This window comes from Eucalyptus grandis, chromosome 6 (assembly GCF_016545825.1).
Source record: "Eucalyptus grandis isolate ANBG69807.140 chromosome 6, ASM1654582v1, whole genome shotgun sequence".
In the NCBI taxonomy this organism is placed as follows: domain Eukaryota; kingdom Viridiplantae; phylum Streptophyta; class Magnoliopsida; order Myrtales; family Myrtaceae; genus Eucalyptus; species Eucalyptus grandis.
In genome coordinates, this window is record NC_052617.1 from 53,433,980 (window position 1) to 53,451,777 (window position 17,798).

The 17,798-nt window shown below is 41.8% G+C and overlaps 3 protein-coding genes across 3 annotated transcripts; 1 reads left to right on the top strand and 2 right to left on the bottom strand.

Moving 5' to 3' along the window:
* Window positions 1-2,047: 2,047 nt before the first annotated feature.
* LOC120286353 (5'-3' exonuclease-like) lies at window positions 2,048-5,437 on the top strand (the record flags this gene model as incomplete). The annotated part of the gene is given in 7 exon segments (XM_039314686.1): window positions 2,048-2,245; window positions 2,324-2,494; window positions 3,110-3,173; window positions 3,176-3,343; window positions 3,674-3,896; window positions 3,994-4,145; window positions 4,698-5,437. Coding segments are annotated over 7 exon segments (984 nt in total), but the record flags the coding sequence as incomplete, so codon positions are not given.
* Window positions 5,438-6,320: 883 nt separating this feature from the next.
* On the bottom strand, window positions 6,321-10,363 carry LOC104450781 (transmembrane protein 18). The gene is made up of 4 exons (XM_010065470.3): window positions 9,935-10,363; window positions 8,594-8,699; window positions 6,933-7,081; window positions 6,321-6,834 (listed from the first exon to the last, which is right to left on the bottom strand). Exons 1-4 carry the CDS (start codon window positions 10,073-10,075, stop codon window positions 6,739-6,741), a joined length of 492 nt encoding a protein of 163 aa, XP_010063772.2. The 5' UTR covers window positions 10,076-10,363; the 3' UTR covers window positions 6,321-6,738.
* Window positions 10,364-15,026: 4,663 nt separating this feature from the next.
* LOC120294760 (sucrose transport protein SUC2-like) lies at window positions 15,027-17,451 on the bottom strand. The gene is made up of 4 exons (XM_039315248.1): window positions 16,104-17,451; window positions 15,943-16,006; window positions 15,790-15,833; window positions 15,027-15,254 (listed from the first exon to the last, which is right to left on the bottom strand). The coding sequence occupies exons 1-4, from the start codon at window positions 17,301-17,303 to the stop codon at window positions 15,078-15,080; spliced, it is 1,485 nt and encodes a 494-aa protein (XP_039171182.1). The 5' UTR covers window positions 17,304-17,451; the 3' UTR covers window positions 15,027-15,077.
* Window positions 17,452-17,798: the final 347 nt, after the last annotated feature.

A 17,798-nucleotide genomic window follows, 5' to 3' on the forward strand; every position in this document is an offset into this window, starting at 1 on the left:
GGCTTACAACCATTGATCTACTTTTCATCCAGCGGGCGAGATCGCACCGCCTCAACTACCGACATAATGTCTAACTATCGTCTACCGACATAAATAACGGAACAAAAATCTAGAATATGACTCAATGACGGTATCGCCCGCCCTTGAAACCTTCGGTGAGAAGACTTGGTGAAAATCCGAGTGAGAGCAGGAGGTCTACGGGCGAATTGGGGTCGACTTTGGGGAACCTCTCGAGTCAACTCTCTTTAGGCCCGTGACACAAGGATGTCGCAATCCTTGTTGCCACAACAAGGGTGACAGAGGGTTGTGATGCCCTCATTATGGACCGTAGGGGCTTGCAATGCCTTCATGTAGGTCCCGACGAAAGGCTGCCAACCGTTGCCCAAGGGTGGCAACCTTGCTTAATGGTGAGCAGAGGTCATCGGCCCTTAAGCCAATGGCCAGTAGCCTCACCGACCATGTACAAAAAAAAAAAAAAAAAAAAAAAAACAAAGGAAAAAGAAAAGGAAGAAAATAAAAGAAAAATTGACAATAAATAAATAAATAAATTTTTATTTAAAAATAAAAATTATTCATGTTAGCACCGGCCTTACTACATAGGAAAATTGGCATATCAACGATATTAAGCCAAAATTAGCCGAAAAAACTATATTGGAAATTTGTTTAAATGTATAGAGCTAGTTTGATTAATAATTTAAAGGTTTGTGATTGAATTGGTACAATCGAAAAATTTACAATTAAATTTACAAATTTTCAAAGGGTTAAGATTGAATTGAAAAAATTTCAAGGATTATGATTGAATTCATTGTCGTATAATACATTTAGAACTTTTTTTTTTTTTTTGTAAATGCTTCCATTGAATTCTTGGAATCGGTCTCGATGTCCTCCCGGCGTTGACTCCGACCATTTTCCCAATTAGAGGTCTGGTTATGCGCTTGTCACGTGACTAAATAGCTTCCTTCTGAACTTCAAATCGGCCTTACAACACATGGTGAATTACATTTTGGCACATGTAGCAAGTTGCCCAGGTAACTTTTCAAATTTTTATTCTTAATGTTCCTTAAAATATTGAGATGCGTTTCAAAATCACCTCGACGTTCATTCTTACGGTATCTAGTCTTCACCGGAGATCGACCAAGGCAACCTAAGCGTGGTTTTGTCTTGCCCTCGCCTAGTAGTTTGTGCTTGGCCTCTATAAGTTTATAACTCCTTAGTAATAGAAATAATAAAATCATTTATTTTGCTTATACATTCGCTTTGCATTCTTTTATGTGCTTCATGTCTTATCCTATATTGCAAGCTCTAAGAGATCGTTTTTTTTTAAGATGACATCCAATTTTGGTCTATTTCTAAAGTTTGGATGGAGTCTAGACGCCACAGTTGAAACAAAATTCAAAGTTTTGTTATTTGATAGATTATTTCTAATGTGCGGGATAGATTCGAAAAATTATTAAAAGTTGCCTTTTATGAAAATTGGCCAAAGTGAACAACACTAGGGAGGACATCAAAACTTTGGCAGGGAAATTGCAAAAGCTCGGGGACCAAAATGCAGTTCACTTTTGTTGATGGATAGATTTGTTTGTAAAAGGAGCTAATTAGTCACGTGAGGAGCACGCGACGGAGCTTCGCTTGAAAAACGGCCGAAGTCAACCTTTAGGGGGGGAACGGCAACCGATTTCAAGCATTTGATTTAGAGGGCACATTGCAGAAATTTAAAAAAGTCGTGGGACTATTTCCAATAAGTGCCAAATATGGGGGCCAAAATGCAATTCAACCGTTAGAAGAGAGAATCCCTTGTGGAAGTTAAAAAGACAACTGTACTTCCGTTCTGAAGCTACCACCGCTCGGCGCGCTTGAGCCGAAAGATGATGATGGAGATGGCGCAGGTGAGGCCTCGGCCGAGTGCGGCGCCACGGCCATCGTCCTTTCCCTTCTCCGCGAGCCTGAATATCAGAGCAGATGCAACCGCCGCCGCGACAAGGGCAAGCAAGACGCGGACCATCCAGGCGGCCTTATCTCCTTCGGTGTCATTCCGTCGAACAGCTGACGTGCAATCTTGCTCGAAAGGCGAACCCAGAAGTATCAGCGGCGGGACGAGAGGAGAGGGAAGGCGAGCAAGAAGAGGGTCTTCTTCTTGGACGTGAACCCTTTGTGCTACGAGGGAAGCACTCCCAGCTTGCGCTCCTTCGCTCGATGGATCTCTCTCTTCTTCTCGCAAGTCAGCCACAGCAACCCAGTTGTTGCTGTGAGTCACCACAGTCTGCCCCCTTCTTTATCTGACTCCCTCGTTAATCCCAAGTTTGTTGCGGATGTTGGTCTGCAGATTCTTGATGGGGAAAGGGGCAGCGAGCATCGAAGACGGTTGTTACCTTCGTATAAAGCACGAAGGAGGAAATTCTCGAGGTATGTCTCGCCTTTGCTAAGATCTTCGCGGAGCTCAGTGGAAAGGTCTCATCAATCCGTCATAAGTTTCCTCAAGGAATGCAATGTCCCGGTTTGTAAGCCTTTGAACCTATCTTTATCCTGTGAATTGTAGCAATAACTGTTGGGACTGTAGCAATCATTGTATGTCTGAATTGTTTTTGTAAAGCAACTATTATGTTGGATCCCATATCTATATGAAGAGAAACAGAGGAATCTGCTTGATGTACAGTGAGCATATTTCAAATATTTATCCATCCATGGTATGAAAGTAAAATATTCAAGTCTCTAGAATTTCTTTTCTAATTGGGCAATTCCTTCATGACCAAAAGGAACAAACTTGAAACGGTCTATTGAAAATTCATGTGTTATGCATTCCTTGTGGAATATAGCAATGTTAAACTCCATTAATTTGATGGACTTTTCACAAAGATCCTGATGAATTCAGATTCCCTGTTTCATTTGTTTAAACTTATCAGAGCACTAATCTTGTCTGGGAGTGATTATCTAATTATGACAAAGTGAATATAGACTCACTTGGTTATCAGAAGCGTTAGTACCAGAGATGTAAAGGGCTGATTTTTTTTTTGTCACCCGGCTGTCTCCTGGTCATCTTAATAGTTACTAATATTTTTTTAAGCGACTAAAATTTCGGGAATTCAATTGGTGATAACATGAAGTGATTCAGGTCATTAAAGTTGAAGACCATGAGGCAGATGATGTTGTAGCTACTCTCGTTGGGCAAGCTCTTCAAAAGGGTATCGAGTAGTCATTGCCTCTCCTGATAAAGATTTTAAGCAGCTGATTTCTGAAGATGTCCAGATTGTTATGCCTGTGGATGAGTTACAGCGCTGGTCCTTTTACACTCTGAAGCACTATATCGAGCAGTATAACTGTGATCCGGATTCCGATCTGAGCCTTAGTAAGTATGTGCTACATTACTGTTTTTAGAAGTCAAAGACAATAACTAATTACTGCTTTAGAAATATGGAAGCAGGCTTAAAGTTTACGAATAATAAACCGTGAATCAAATTTCTTTTCTGCAGCATTTTTTTCCTTTTTGTTGTTTAAGTATAGAATCAGATCACTGGTCATCCTTCACTACAGGTGATAACACTATGATCTAGATGAATGTTTATGTTCTACTGGGTAACTACAATGGGATCCACTACCTCCACACAGCTGTTCCTTTTTACATGGCCTATTTTTCTTTCTCGGGCTTCCAGAAACTAATTATTGGAATACTTCTTAGGATGTATCCTGGGTGATGATGTTGATGGTGTTCCTGGAATCCAACACCTGGTTCCAGCATTTGGTCGGAAGACTGCTGTCAAGCTGCTAAAGAAACATGGATCATTGGAAAATTTACTAAACACCGCAGCAGTTAGAACTGTGGGTAAACAATATGCACAAGAAGCCCTAACAAAGCATGCAAATTATCTGCGAAGAAATTATGAAGTTCTAGCACTGAAGAGGTAAACTTTTTCTCACCTTCTCTGTTCCTCTTCCAATCGTGAGTATTTCGTTTCGGGTTATTGTGCTCCAGGATGTGATAAACGATATGTTACACAGGGATGTCAATGTTTTTCTTCAAGAGGAGTGGCTGGTTGAAAGAAATTCCACTGGTGATTCAAGAAATTTATCTACCTTCCTCACATTGCTGGGAGAGGCGAAGCTCTATAATCGAAACAGACATCATTCTCCAAAGAATTCAAGCTCAGAAGGTTAGCACCTCTTTAGAAGAGTTACTATATAACCTCTTTTGCAGACTTGGCCTATTCTTAGATGATGTTTCATTGTAGATGTTGGCCCCTTAGAACCAGAAAGGGAAAAGGTTGGAGACTTGTCTGGTGCTTCCCTTAGCAATTTAACCCATAACCTTCAATTTGAAGGTTCTAGTGCTACTAAACACTGATTTTATACGTGTCATTTGAACTAGATTTTACAATCAATCCATCTTAGTCTAGACTTCAAATCAGTGAGCCACATTGCATTAGCTAATAAAGGTGGAGCAAGGTGTCTATTCTGCAAATTATTAATGCCAACATGAGAGCCATACGTTCTGTTATTCAAGGGATACTAGCATTCCTCTTGTTTTCATCCCGATGAACTCGTGTCCATCCTATGCATGCATGTATCAAGACGTGCCTATGAGTGATTAAATTCTAGTCATTATCTAGCTATATCAAGTTTCTATCTCTTCTTGGAATTTTCAGTTCATATCTAGTTTTGCAGCTTCACTGCTTGATTTCTTGTTTTTTATCATTATACTTCAGATAGATGATGTTGAGGTGGGGAGTTGCAGAGCATCTTGTTGGCAACTTGGCATAATGGAAGACGGGATGTTCAAGGGAGAGATTAATGTAAAAGATGAATTTGGGGGATCAATCTGGTTCTGAATACCAAACTCCACTTATCCAACCAACAGAGGTATAATGGGATTCTTTTTATTCCTGCCCTCGCCTTCCTCACGAGGCTAGTATATTTTTCCGTGGAGGAGCAACTAGTTTTTGACAGATTAGAGTCATGTGGTGCAGCTGATTTCATCTGGTTCAAGTGGCTTCCATCGTGGTGTTACTTATTAATTTTGTGCTGTCAGAATGGTGCATATGTTCCCAAGGGGTTTGAGCTTGATATTCTGTGTACTGTAATAGCTATCGGCGGTGGATGCATGTAGATGGGATATATCTCATCTTTCTAACAAACTTGTTTTTGGCCGTCTTCCAATTGGCCATAAGAACAAAGCCATAGCCATGCTAATAAGCTTATCCCCGGCGCATTTTCCTGCTCTTCAGTCCGGTTTAGCCCAAGGAAACCATGTTCGCGTTTAGGAGCAGGCCTTTACTTCTGTGAGAACAGCCGTGAATTCATCACTCCCTTCTCTTCTCCTCCTCCTCTTCGCATGTTCCTTTGTCATTCTCTTCCTTATTCACTTGTAAAGATGTTTACTTTGGGACCCTACGATTGAGGCCTCCAAAAATGATGAGAATTGGGGCATGTTGCATTATTAGATTTATTTCAAGTACGATGGATATGCATCGAAAGGCTGTTGAAGCATTGGAATCAGGTACAATTTCCAGGCGAAAGATATGGGTTGAACTTGTACTGAGATAGGCTTGTCACATGCTCTTCAAAGCAATACTCGAGACCTTCCCCAAGATGAACATGAAACACTCAGAAGTTGCCCTTGCAACCGTATAAAACAGCATATATGTTATCCTCCATGCCTATTTCAACGAAATTTCGTCTCAGGTACGTAATTTACAAATATGAATATCACCCCACACGTACATTTAATAAATAAAAATTTGGATAATATCCATATTCATAATCCACAATATAAAAAATAAAAAATTGATGGATGTAAGTTTTCTCTGATTATGATCCTTAATCTAAACCAAAAGTACACAGACAGCTCCTCAATATGTGATTCACCATCTGATTATGATCCTTAATCTAGACGAGAAGTACAACAACAGCTCCTCAATATGTGATTCACAAGTCGCTCTCAAATTTGCTTTCAGGCCAGCTTTGTGAAGTTAAAAAACCTGACCCTACTGTCGAGAAAATATTCAGTGATTGCTAATCACCACGTCATTTGCACGCGTGATCCATTAAAATTGTGACACGTGTCGAGTGACGTGGAAATTAGAAGAAGGGAAAATAAGAACTTTGCAGTCAGGCGATGTTCTCTCCTCATTAATTACACAACGATCTTTCCCTCTGTCCCCTACTGTCTAACCGCAATGAATGAAAATATGGGAGTTATTAATACCACGCTTGATGTTTCGTTCAACATGCTCACCTTCAAGTTTCAAAGTTTGAAACTTCCCCTAAAAGTCATGTAAGACAACAAAAAGAACAAGAATGCACCGTTTTCCTCCCAAAATACTCATAAATTTCACCAAAACGCACCATGAATTACGTCAACCATAAACAAAGGTCACATGAAATACAAAGAACCGTGATTAAGTTCAAGATAGAGATGGATTTCCTGCTTATATGATTCCCAAAGTGTTAGGCAAGATGCTTTACACCACGGAAAAAGAAAACACCATGTGAGCACAAAACTTTTCAAAGTATGATGTTATACTATCCAAAACTGAAGATCGAAGTGTAGAAATTTTTTACCATAACTAACTCCGCATGAGGAGAAGCTCAGAAAGAAAGGCATGTGATAAAAGATTGACTCCCCATATATCGTCATCATAAGTCACGTGCATCAAGTATTGGAGGTGTTTGAGCTAAATAGCATGATCAGGAGAGACTGATGCATCGTGCCATGAATCACCTCAGTACTACCGCAGAATAAAAAGGTCAGTCCTGCTTATTACGAGAAAGCCTTGCTCTATGTCTCAGCTCAGCCTTTTTCCACCTAACAATCAGATGGCACAACGAAAGAAGTGTATTTACCTGCAATATATAAGTAATTTTTTAATCAGAAAGATGCAGCTGCCACAGAATCATATCTTAATACTTGAGTAGGAGCCAAATGATGTGCAGACACATACCAAGATCACGATTGCAATAACCAGTAGAGGCCCTGACCAGAGTGTTGACAGAAATATTCCTTGCGGATCAAAATAGTTCTGCGTTGCAAAGCTCTTCCAGTTGTCTCCCAAAATTTTATTCAGCCTCTCAGCAAGATAAACACCACTCACTGCACAGTATCAGAAAAAACATACTTGAAGTTCAGAAGAGACTTAGTACAGGATAAGCTAAAGGAATCTTATCTTTTCTTCCACCGGGGCACATAATTGCTGCACAAGCAACAAATGAGCATCTCATCTAAAAAATTGTACCAAGCAGATGGTGGAGAGATTTTCATAAGCTTTCCCGTGAAGGTTTATTAAGAAACACTCTTTATGTCGAGTAATTTGCAAGGATGCAGAATTACTTTCTGTGGACAACTTTCAGAGGATGAAGTTTTTAAGGCTTTGAAAAGATGAATGGAAATATGGTCAGAATAAACTGTAGCTTTAACCATGATAAACTGTTTAAGATTATGGAGGAGATGGGTTAATGTATTTTTCAGAAGATTCTCATTGAAGAAAGTGCTTGGTGAATGTGGAAAAGTGCTTTGGCACCTCATGCATATGAATAATGCTCGCATGACTCTGAGAATTGTGCCAACGATGAAGAAAATGAGCAGATGTGTCATCCTGTCAAGTTGGTGGCAGGCCTGGGTAAGAAATGCATGTTTCAAATAAAAAATTAGGTTTATGATAGGAAGATCGATGATGGAAGCAAAATGTGTGCTGCAAGCATTGGTGGAAATGTGCAAGGACAAACAAGGATGCCCACATATATATGGTGAAAGAATATATCAGGTTTTCAAGAGAAATTCTACAAGAGTTGCTTCCGTACAAGCTATATAGAAGTTGTGTGACAAAGGCGTGACTTCACTTGGACATGTTAAGAAGAAATACATCAAGTACCATCTTTAAGTCCATATGTCTTTACTTCGCATAATGGCAAAGCTCACTACAAATAGTAAGGACGAAATCCCTAATAAGAACAGAAAGATAAAAGCCAGTGAGGCCTACTTATGTTACTACCATTCAGCCATAACAGAAAACAGGACCTTCATACATCAAATACGTGCAAAGATTTCCAGCCAGTTGAAGCTGTTGAAAATTAAAGGAGTGCAGAATATTCTACCCTTGAGGTGGATGAATTAATAGTGTAAATCTGTATTAGCGCTTATATCTATGTATTTTCATTCCAACAAACATTCCCGGGTGTAGAGAATCACCTCCACTAGTAAAGCTATGGCTAAGGGGTACAACATAGTCAGGACTATTCCGAATTTGGTAAGGCCAGTACCACTTGTTTCAGACCAGACCAAGAACATACTGGCAAGGAGCGTTGCAATTTCTGTCTTTGCGGATTCTATACCAGGACAAGCTGACCTAAAAAGTCAATTTTAAAAGAGCATTTTACTATTTTAAAATCCCATGCAAGTCATATTCTTACTGGTGTCAATGCCATTTACTCAATGCTTTGCCATGTATAAGAATCCCACATTGGAAGGAGTGAAGGTTCAGAAACATCAACTTATGGCAAGAAGTTAAGAAAATGAGGAATCAAAGTACACTTAATGCTAATCATTCATATTATAGCACAAAAATGCTGATAAAACTCATAAGTGGCATGTTGGTAGAACACTTACATGTCAGCAGAAATAAACACATTTGGAAGTTGACACTCTTCCTTGAGATGATTGCTATTATCAGCAACAATATATGGAATGAGATTAAGCAAATTAACCAAGGTTCCTGAAAAAAAATTGTCAACATTAACAATCATAAAATTATGAAACAGTGCTTTAAATTTAATCATCAACACCAGGCGAACTTCAACAATACTTCAGAAATAAATATTGACAGAAGTGAAAATTTTTAGGCAAGGCTATAATAACAAAATTTGATGATGTCCAGAGTCATCAAGAGCACTTGGCCACCATGATGAAGTGAGCAAATTCACATGCTCTATATCCTTAGCAACATAAAGGGTCTAATGGCATCCATACAGATTGGCAGATCATGTAAAAATGGTTTGACCACCAACTTCGGCCAAATATTAGCTCATCCAAGATGAAGTTAATCAATGGTTCAATATACTAGGGCCAATATGCGGTGTCTTCTCCAACATTTCTAAGATAGCATAGTTGGATTTCCACGAGAACATGTATTGTTCAGGATCTGGGAAGCAAAGTTTTCACCAAATTGCCTAACACCTAGATATACACTGATACGATAATAAAACCAGTCACCATCCTCCAGACCAGTATTACTATTAAAAACAGAAATGTAATTTGCCACGGAAACTCAGCCAAGTAGAGGTTGCCTTTACAAACCTCAACAAACAAGGGTTACAAGAACAAGCATGACAGCAGCATTTGGTGCACAGTGATAAAAGGGAGATACACAGTTTGCCACCTAAAGTTTGCCTCCTCACAGTCGATGCCGTTTCAGTGAAATTTATTCCTCTTGAAGCACGCGGTACAGAAAAAATAGGACAAAGATGGGCATCATACGGTTCGTCTGGATAGTTATAGCCAATTCATTCTCAAAGCTACATGTCACGACTCATTTGCTCCAGAGGAATTGAATTCTGCCTCTGGAAAAATGCTGACTTTCTGGATTTATAGCCAAATTGACATAGGTTGCGAAAGTCTAGGAGGAAAAATGACACAAATCAAGCGCCACTGAGCAATGTGATACAAAAATACAAGTTTCCCGTGGTGAAAAAACACAAAAATTTTAAAATTTTGAAAATAAACCGGCACCTACATCAACAATATACGAAGAACCACGATCTTAAATTGACAAAGTAATCAAAACCAGAAAAAATGCGATTCCTTTCGGTCCCTGGCAATACAACTGCTACAAATGGCCGCACGAATTTCACTACCGTATCGGGCCACCAGAATCGCAATGGTATTTCTATATAAGTAAGCAATGCGATTTAACGGGAAAAAAAAGAAGGGAAAAGGAGCAGAAACCGAAACCTTCCAATCAATCGCATGGAAAAACCCGATGAGGTTATCGTACGCAGGCCGAAGTCCAGATCGGAGCTCGCCCGAGATCTTCTGGACGAGATCCACCATCTGGTCCATGTGCTGTTCCATAGCCTTACTCAGCTCTTCCATCCTGTCCCTCCTTCCCTCTCCTCCTCACTACGCTCAAACGACGCGACGCCGGGGCTCGTCGCGGAGCAGCGGCGCGGCGGCAGAAGCCGGGGAACGCTTCTTCTACGAGTGAAAAGAGTCAACCTAATGCCCTTGTGGAAGAGGCAGAAGTCGGGGATTTCACCGCGCGGACGGCTCCGCCGGCAATCGCAGCTCGATTACGTAGCGCCGACGTCGGAGGTTCGAAGCGACGATCGCGTTCGTGGAGGTTCTCGAAGCAGCAGATCGATCCCGCAGGAAGGAGAGAGGGAGTAGCGCCAGGTGAGAACTCCAAAGTACCGTTTTTCGTTAAAGCCGGACCAACCCGGCCCGGCCCAAGAATATCGTGGGCTAAGAAAAAGTGTAATGAGGCCCAACTCTATGGGCCCGTATTAGGTATGAAGCGACCACTTCGTACACTTGAGAATGGGCTTCGACGGATATGACTCGGACCGAGCGTTTCTCAGCGAACGCGGAACCCGGGATGGGAACGCGCCAGGGGAATAGGATGCTGCTCGTCTCTCTCCCGCGCCCTTTCCTTTCTACTCATTTGAAAGATAGATGACTTCGGATGAATCGGTTGATGGGCACGACCAAATCTGCATCCACGATGCTGGTGTCACGTATGGAAAGCACGGCCCCCGTGCGCGAATAGAGAGGAGAATGCGACAAGTTGGGAGCGGCTGGGGAACGCCCAGCCATGAGTTCGCGCGAGAATCGTGAGAACGATGAGAAAACAAATCAAAGAAAGTATTAGAGGATTAAGGTATGTCGATGGCATGGTTCGATGTTTCGAGGTAGATCTTTGGATTATGAAGCCGGGAATTCCATTGTCGAGTCCTTTTGAAGGCATTCTAGCGAAGTCAACAGCAACGGAGGATATCTTGTGGAGTATGAAGTTTTTTAACATATAAGAGACAAACAGGGCTAATAGTTTTCCATTTGCTTAAATATCGCAGGAATCCAGCCCACTTTTTTTCAAGGCCTTTTGTGATTAAAGACAAAATCTACGAGTAAAAAGAGTCAAACTAATGCCTTGTGGAAGAGGCATATCATGTACATTACACACCTAGCAGGTAAGTTTGTTCCTATCAAGATGTGCTTGAAGTGCTGGATAAGTGGATAAGACGAAAGGATATACACTCCTCTGAACATGGATGAATGTCTATTGTGCCACTTGGTGCCAAATCCACTTGGTAAGGCTAATTCCTCGTCGAAATTTCAAGGAAAAGGAAATTTTGTATTTGCGAGTATATTGCAGAGTTTTTTTTCAAGACGTAAGAGGAGAAATGATCATTTATAGAAAGTTACTGAAATATGAGGCAATCAAGAGTTGCAAAAGAGTTGGGGCATTGATCCCATTATCTTTTCAGGGGACCTGTAATCGACCCTAGTTTCGGCTGATGCTTCAAGGAACTGCTAGTGCTCTGGAGCCGACATCTCTCTCCTCCTTCGTTGAGATGTTTATTCTTTGCCGGTTGTTCATGCCGTGCCTTTCTTGTTGTTGCTTGTCCTCATTTGGGCACTACTTTGTGTTTTACATCATGGCATACTTCCACTCATTATGATTATTCATCTTGAGTGCAAGTTTTTTGGTGCTGTGATCTTTTATACTTTTGGCTTTCCTCATTTTTTATTTTTTATTTTTGGTAAAGACTGGCTTTCCTCATTTTATCTATTACCTTTTACCAAAAAAGAAAAAGAAAAGAAGAAGAGTTAATGGCATAGTAGAATCATGAATACTGCCATGCCCACATGCGGTTAAAATTTGCAGGAGAAATTTACACTAGTAAGTCATGAGAATTGTGAAGCATCATGAAATTCCATGGAGATTCTGATCTTAATTAACACAGATCCTTCAACTTAAGTGAAATCTTTCTGAAATGAAGCGGGGTGACAACAGAACCTACTAAGTCACATTAAAGAAGGCACTGCAGGAGTAGACCACTCATAGAAGAAGAAGAATCACTCATTAGGCCAGGGATCAAGATTATAATGGGAGCTTCAATTTCATCACACACATGATGCCATTCACTGAACCGTTAGAAACTAGTATAATAAAATGCAAAAAAGAGAAAACTAGATGATCCAAATATATCACTACTATTGCGCGTGTAGTATTTCTAGTATGGACAACAAGATTCCAGGATATTGTCCTCCGAAACCAAATGTATCTAATGAAAGACATCTGACAGGGTAAAGCTTGTAGAGTTTGCTTGTACTTCAATAAATTTTACTTTATTTTAAATGAGATAGTCAGTATCTTAGACTTGCAGATGTCTTCCTTGAAACTTCAGTTAGATAATTTGCAGAAGTCATAATAGGATTTGTAATTCATTATCATCTAGTGATAAGACGGCCTCATTATCTGCACTTATAGTGCAAGTGAAAGCGGAAGAAAAACGAGCAGATTCTGCTTTGTTAAGACCTCTACAAGAGAGATATACAACCATGAAAACTTTTTAGCAGAGCTTTATCGTTCCAAAGATTTCTTCAAGGACAGAACCCATCGATCACTCAGGATCCAGATGAAATTCAACGTCAAGGCCCAGTTGTTATCAGTCTCCATAGTACTATCATCTCACCCTCGCTACTCGCCAAATGTAAGATATCGAACAAGGTAAAAATTATTTGCAACTCCAGATCATCAATCTTCATAAGCTGAAGAGAGTTTGGAGAGATCAATTATAGGCCATGAACTTGAGGATAACGTTAACCAGAACATTTTTTAATTCACCATCAGCTCCTCCGGAAAGTTTAGTAGATTTTGAACTTGCCGGCAGCATTTTAAATTGGCGTTAAATGCAAGCAAATAGCGCCTCTTTCATGAATTTCCCCCGCAGAATTGTTAGAATGCTAGAAACCAATGACATGAAAATCAGCGGGCCATCAAAAGCCTCTACCTCAAAACACTTGAGCGACATAGCAGCGGAACAAAAAAATGAGAAATTGATCTCACAATTAAAATGATTTTCTACCCATGTCAAGTTAAAAGTGGACCTTTTACATTTGAATGGTTGTAGGAAAAGAAAAAAAGTAAGAAAAAGGACCTTTCTCCAAATATAAGACCGGGCCCTCGCCACCATGAAAATGTTAGGACTAAAATTCTTATACTGATGTTTGACAAATCAAGCAAAAATAGCGTAAATATGTGCAAACAAAACCTGACCAGATGTAATATACATGGTCATTTCATTTTAGCTGCCCATGAAATATAACGAACACATTCTTGTCTTAGTTAAACATAGACAGTTGAAATAACCATGAAACAGAAGAGTACTCGTCCCATAAGCATTTTCTGTAGCAGAAGAAACGTCATGACCACAAGCTATCGAATCCTCATGCATTTTTAATATCTTCCGGAAGTTTTTTTTTTCTTTTTTTGGGTTAATACCCTAAAAAACCCTAAACTGGTACACTTGTGATAAATTTACCCCAAACTATTTTTTTGATCACTAAAAACCCCAAACTGGTATACCTTTCACAAATTTACCCTAAACTCGGTATACTTATGACAAATTTACCTTCTGTCAGTTTTCGTTAAATTTTAATTAAGTTAAATGACACGTGATAATTAACTAGTATACTAAATTTGAGATTTTACACTTCGTCTGTCACAATTTATAATTTTTGTGATTCTTTTGTGGTATTTATCCAATTTAGCGAAGGGTATAATTGTCACAAATTTACCAGTTTATGGGTTTTTTTATGATTGAATAAATTAGTTTGTGGTAAGTTTGTTATAAATGTACAAATTTAGGGTTTTTTATGGTCAGTCGGGGTAAATTTGTCACAGATGTACCGGTTTAGGATTTTTTATGGTCAAAAAAATAGTTTTGGGTAAATTTGTCACAAATGTACTAGTGTAGGGTTTTTCAGGGTATTAACCCTTTTTTTTTAATGTCTTTTCCGTTGAATCAAATTTAAATGACGCAAGTAGCAATATTTAAAACAAATAACACACCCACACACACACAAAAGGCACCCAAATGAATTATTACCAATTTTTCTTTCTTTAAATTTCGATTAATGTCGAGCTGCTTTCTCTTTTATAGCATTCGAAATCGTTGGTGGAACTCATTTAGTGTTTCATCGAGCGAAAATTTTCGAAACCTACGAACTTCAACGAGTAGAATTATCAAGGATTTTTTTTTTTCCGTGGCTTTCTAGCCTCAAGATATGGATAATGTCGAACTGGGATATTCAAATCTATATGGTAACAAATAAAAATGATATCATTAGTTGATTAAATCACCGTCCCGGAGAATAAATGCTCGATATAACAAACCTACCCAATCTTAATAATCAAACCATATATATATATAGTAAATCTAATTTATTGCCCCATATAGAATTGCATTCTTAATAGACAATATGAACTTCATGGTGAACTAATTATTTTTTACTCTAATGCATTCTTAATAGACAATACTGAACTTTAAGGTAAACTAATTAATTTTTACTCTAATCTTATCGATTTTTTTTTTTTATATCAAATTCAGTCGTAAATTCAATCCGCTGCTCCATACGACTTCTCCCTTTTTATCTTATATATAGAAGTGAGCCAAATCTGATTCTGGCGGTGTTCTAGCACGTATCGTACGGCGTTGAACTCTTGTATCAGGGTAGTGCGCGGATATCAAGTACGAAAAAGCTTTGATAACAGCACACTTTTAACAGATAGAATAGAAGTAGTAGTGAATATTGGAGAGTTACAATAGGAAATAGAGATTCCCTATTTGTAAGTTTTTTTTTTTAATTTTTTTATATTTCAGAATCGGGGAAATACACAATCGGAACCAAGCCGCGAGAACCACGAGAAAAACAGAAGCCCCGCAGCGAAGCTGACTTCATTTGCATCCGGCAATAGTCGGGCAATGCAGCCGAGCAATACCGCAGGAACAAAAGAAGCATGCTAAGGACCAGGGGAAAAGAGAGGAAGATCATCGCAGCTAAAGGAACAGCAAGATGCCTCGGTTTCGAATCAATGTCCACCACCAGCCATGAGGGCGGGGATGGAAGCATCTGCTGGTGGGTTCGGAAGCACGAACAGAGCCATGAGGGAGCTGATGACTGCCGCAATGGCACCCATGATGAACGCCGGCAAGTTCCCTCCTCCGAATGCCTGGTCGATCTTCCCACTCACCACAGACACGATCATCTACAAAACCAGATTAGAAAGCACAGAAACGAAATGTCTCGAGTTAATCATCATCCGAGGCATCTAATCGAATAGAATCGTCAAAACTGAAGGTGCGGCTCTTTTGGCTATGCAGAGAACGATACTTCTATGGGACGACAATGTCTCTTTCTCGGGATATCATAAGAAAGACGGAAGGTTTGTATACGTAAACTAGCATGTTCTTCTGACCAAAGAAAAAAAAAAAAAAAAAAAACCTAGCATGTTCTTAGGCAGGAGAAGATTGTGATGTTATCGTATCACATGCGACTGTACGAGGAAGATCCAAAAGTGAGTACGTCAGTATCATAAAAGTAACATGATGAGAACGTCTCATTTCCTCACGTGGGCTCCTGCAGAATTATAAATGCCTCGAAAGTGTTCTTCCTGATTTTCTTCTCTATTTCTTTCAAGTACGAAACGGTCAATACAGATGGACGTAATTAAAAATAAAATAAAATTAGAGCATATTCAAGTGATGCAAGTTGAGATTCGATTGTGTTCTTGTTATATTTACCTGCGGGATGACGATGGCCATGTTGAGAACACCCAAAGAAAGCCCTGTAAGGTAATTGATGATCATATGACAAATTCATCAGTTTTAATCTGGTCGAAGAAGCCGAAAAAATGAGAACGAATTATTTCACACAAAAATGGATGATTCCTTCACCTTGGCCAGCGCCACCGCTGGATGAGTAGATCGATGCCAAGGCAAATGGAATGCTGTACGTGACCTGCGCAACGTTGGACGGGAGGGAAGGTTAGTGAACTGGTCGCTCCTGTTTGATTCCATCGCTAATGGAAAGTAGGAATCGAAGAAGGGATACTCACCGAGAGCGGGATACCGAGGACGGAGAAGATGCCGAAAGCGCCCGCCTTGATGTTGCTGGGGGGCGGGACAAGGCCGTGGATTCTTCGGTACGCCTCGGCCGCCCTCGTGACGGGGACGGTGCAGGCCAGGCCGACAGCCAGGATGAAGTTGACGATGGCCCACCACCTCTTGACGCCGCCCACAAGCTTGCCCACGGGCTCGACCACTAGAGAGCCGAAACCGAGGACCACCGAGTTGATCAACAAACCCATGGAGCCAGCGCGGACACCGAGGTCGTAGAGCCGCTTTTGCTCAGGTGTCCCCTGCGCCTTCCCGCCCCACACCTCGAGGCCCATCCAGTCGGTGTCGTAGAGGATGAAGGGGAACCACGCGATCCAATTGAGGGCGGTCACGAGGTAGAGCAGCCACATTGGTTTGGTCAGGTTCTTGAACGCCGTGGTCACCTCCCTGCCGAACGGCGTCATTGGCTCGGACTCGCCGGTGACCACATCCTTATGCGGGTGCACGGTCTCCTTGACTGAGCAGACCGCGATGGCCGTCACGGTTATGAGAAGGACGATGTCGATAAGGAAGCAGGTCTTGAGGTTGGCGCAGTAAACGTCGCACGCGGGCGTGGTGGTGAAGGGCAGGAACTTGTGGAGGTTGGAGACGGAGCCCGCGGCATAGCCGAGGACGTTCCCGACGGCCATGAAGAAGGAGAAGAAGCCGTTGGCGACGCGCATGCGCTTGTGGTTATGGCCGGAGAGGTCGGCCAGGAGGGCGCGGCAGGGGCCCTGGAGCATGTTGTTGGCGACGTCGAGGATCCAGAAGCCGACCACGAAGATGGCGACGGCGCGCGGCTTCATCAGCGCGTCGATCTTGTCGCCGGCCATGTGGCCGAGGTCGGCGGCGAAGCCGATGAGGAAGACGGCGACGGCGACGAACCCGGCGCCGGCCACGATGAAGGGGCGGCGGCGACCGAACCGGTTCTTGGTGCGGTCGCTGAAGTAGCCGACGATGGGCTGGACCAGGAGGCCCGAGACGGGGCCGCAGAGCCAGATGAAGGACGCCCACATGTGCGGGATGCCGAGCTGCTGGCTGTAGGGGGTCAGCAGGGAGAGCTGCAGCGCCCACCCGAACTGCACCCCGGCCGCGATGGACGCGACCACGATGATGTTCCACAGCGGCGCCATGGTCTCGCCGTGACCTCCGTGCTCCATGCTCGCTAATCACGCGCTGCTAGCTTCACTCCCGTGATATATAGAGTCCTTCCTGAGCTCCCTTCGATCTCCTCCTCGACGACGTTGCGACTGCGACGGGACAGACAAGACGAGAGCGACAGAGACCCCAGAAACCACCCTGCGAATCTCCTCCTCTCCCTTCTCTCTAGTCCTCCCTTTATTCGTTGCTCGGAGCAGATCCTTTTGGGGAATGGATCATTTCGGATATATATGGAAACGAGCTTCTTATAAAGGAAAGAGATCGAAGAGAGGGGATAAAGATGAACGCGAGGGAGCGGTTCACATCCGTTCCCGTCGCTCCTCCGCCGTCCTATTTTAGGAAGGCGTTGCTGGCAGCGGATAAGGATCCAGCCCGATGGCCTTACGAATCACCACTTCCATGGCTATATTTGGTACGCTAGGATTCGGACATATCCAATGCCATTCTGGGCGCGCAGCATGGCAGCGTTTTTGCAGGCCCATTTTCCGTTTATT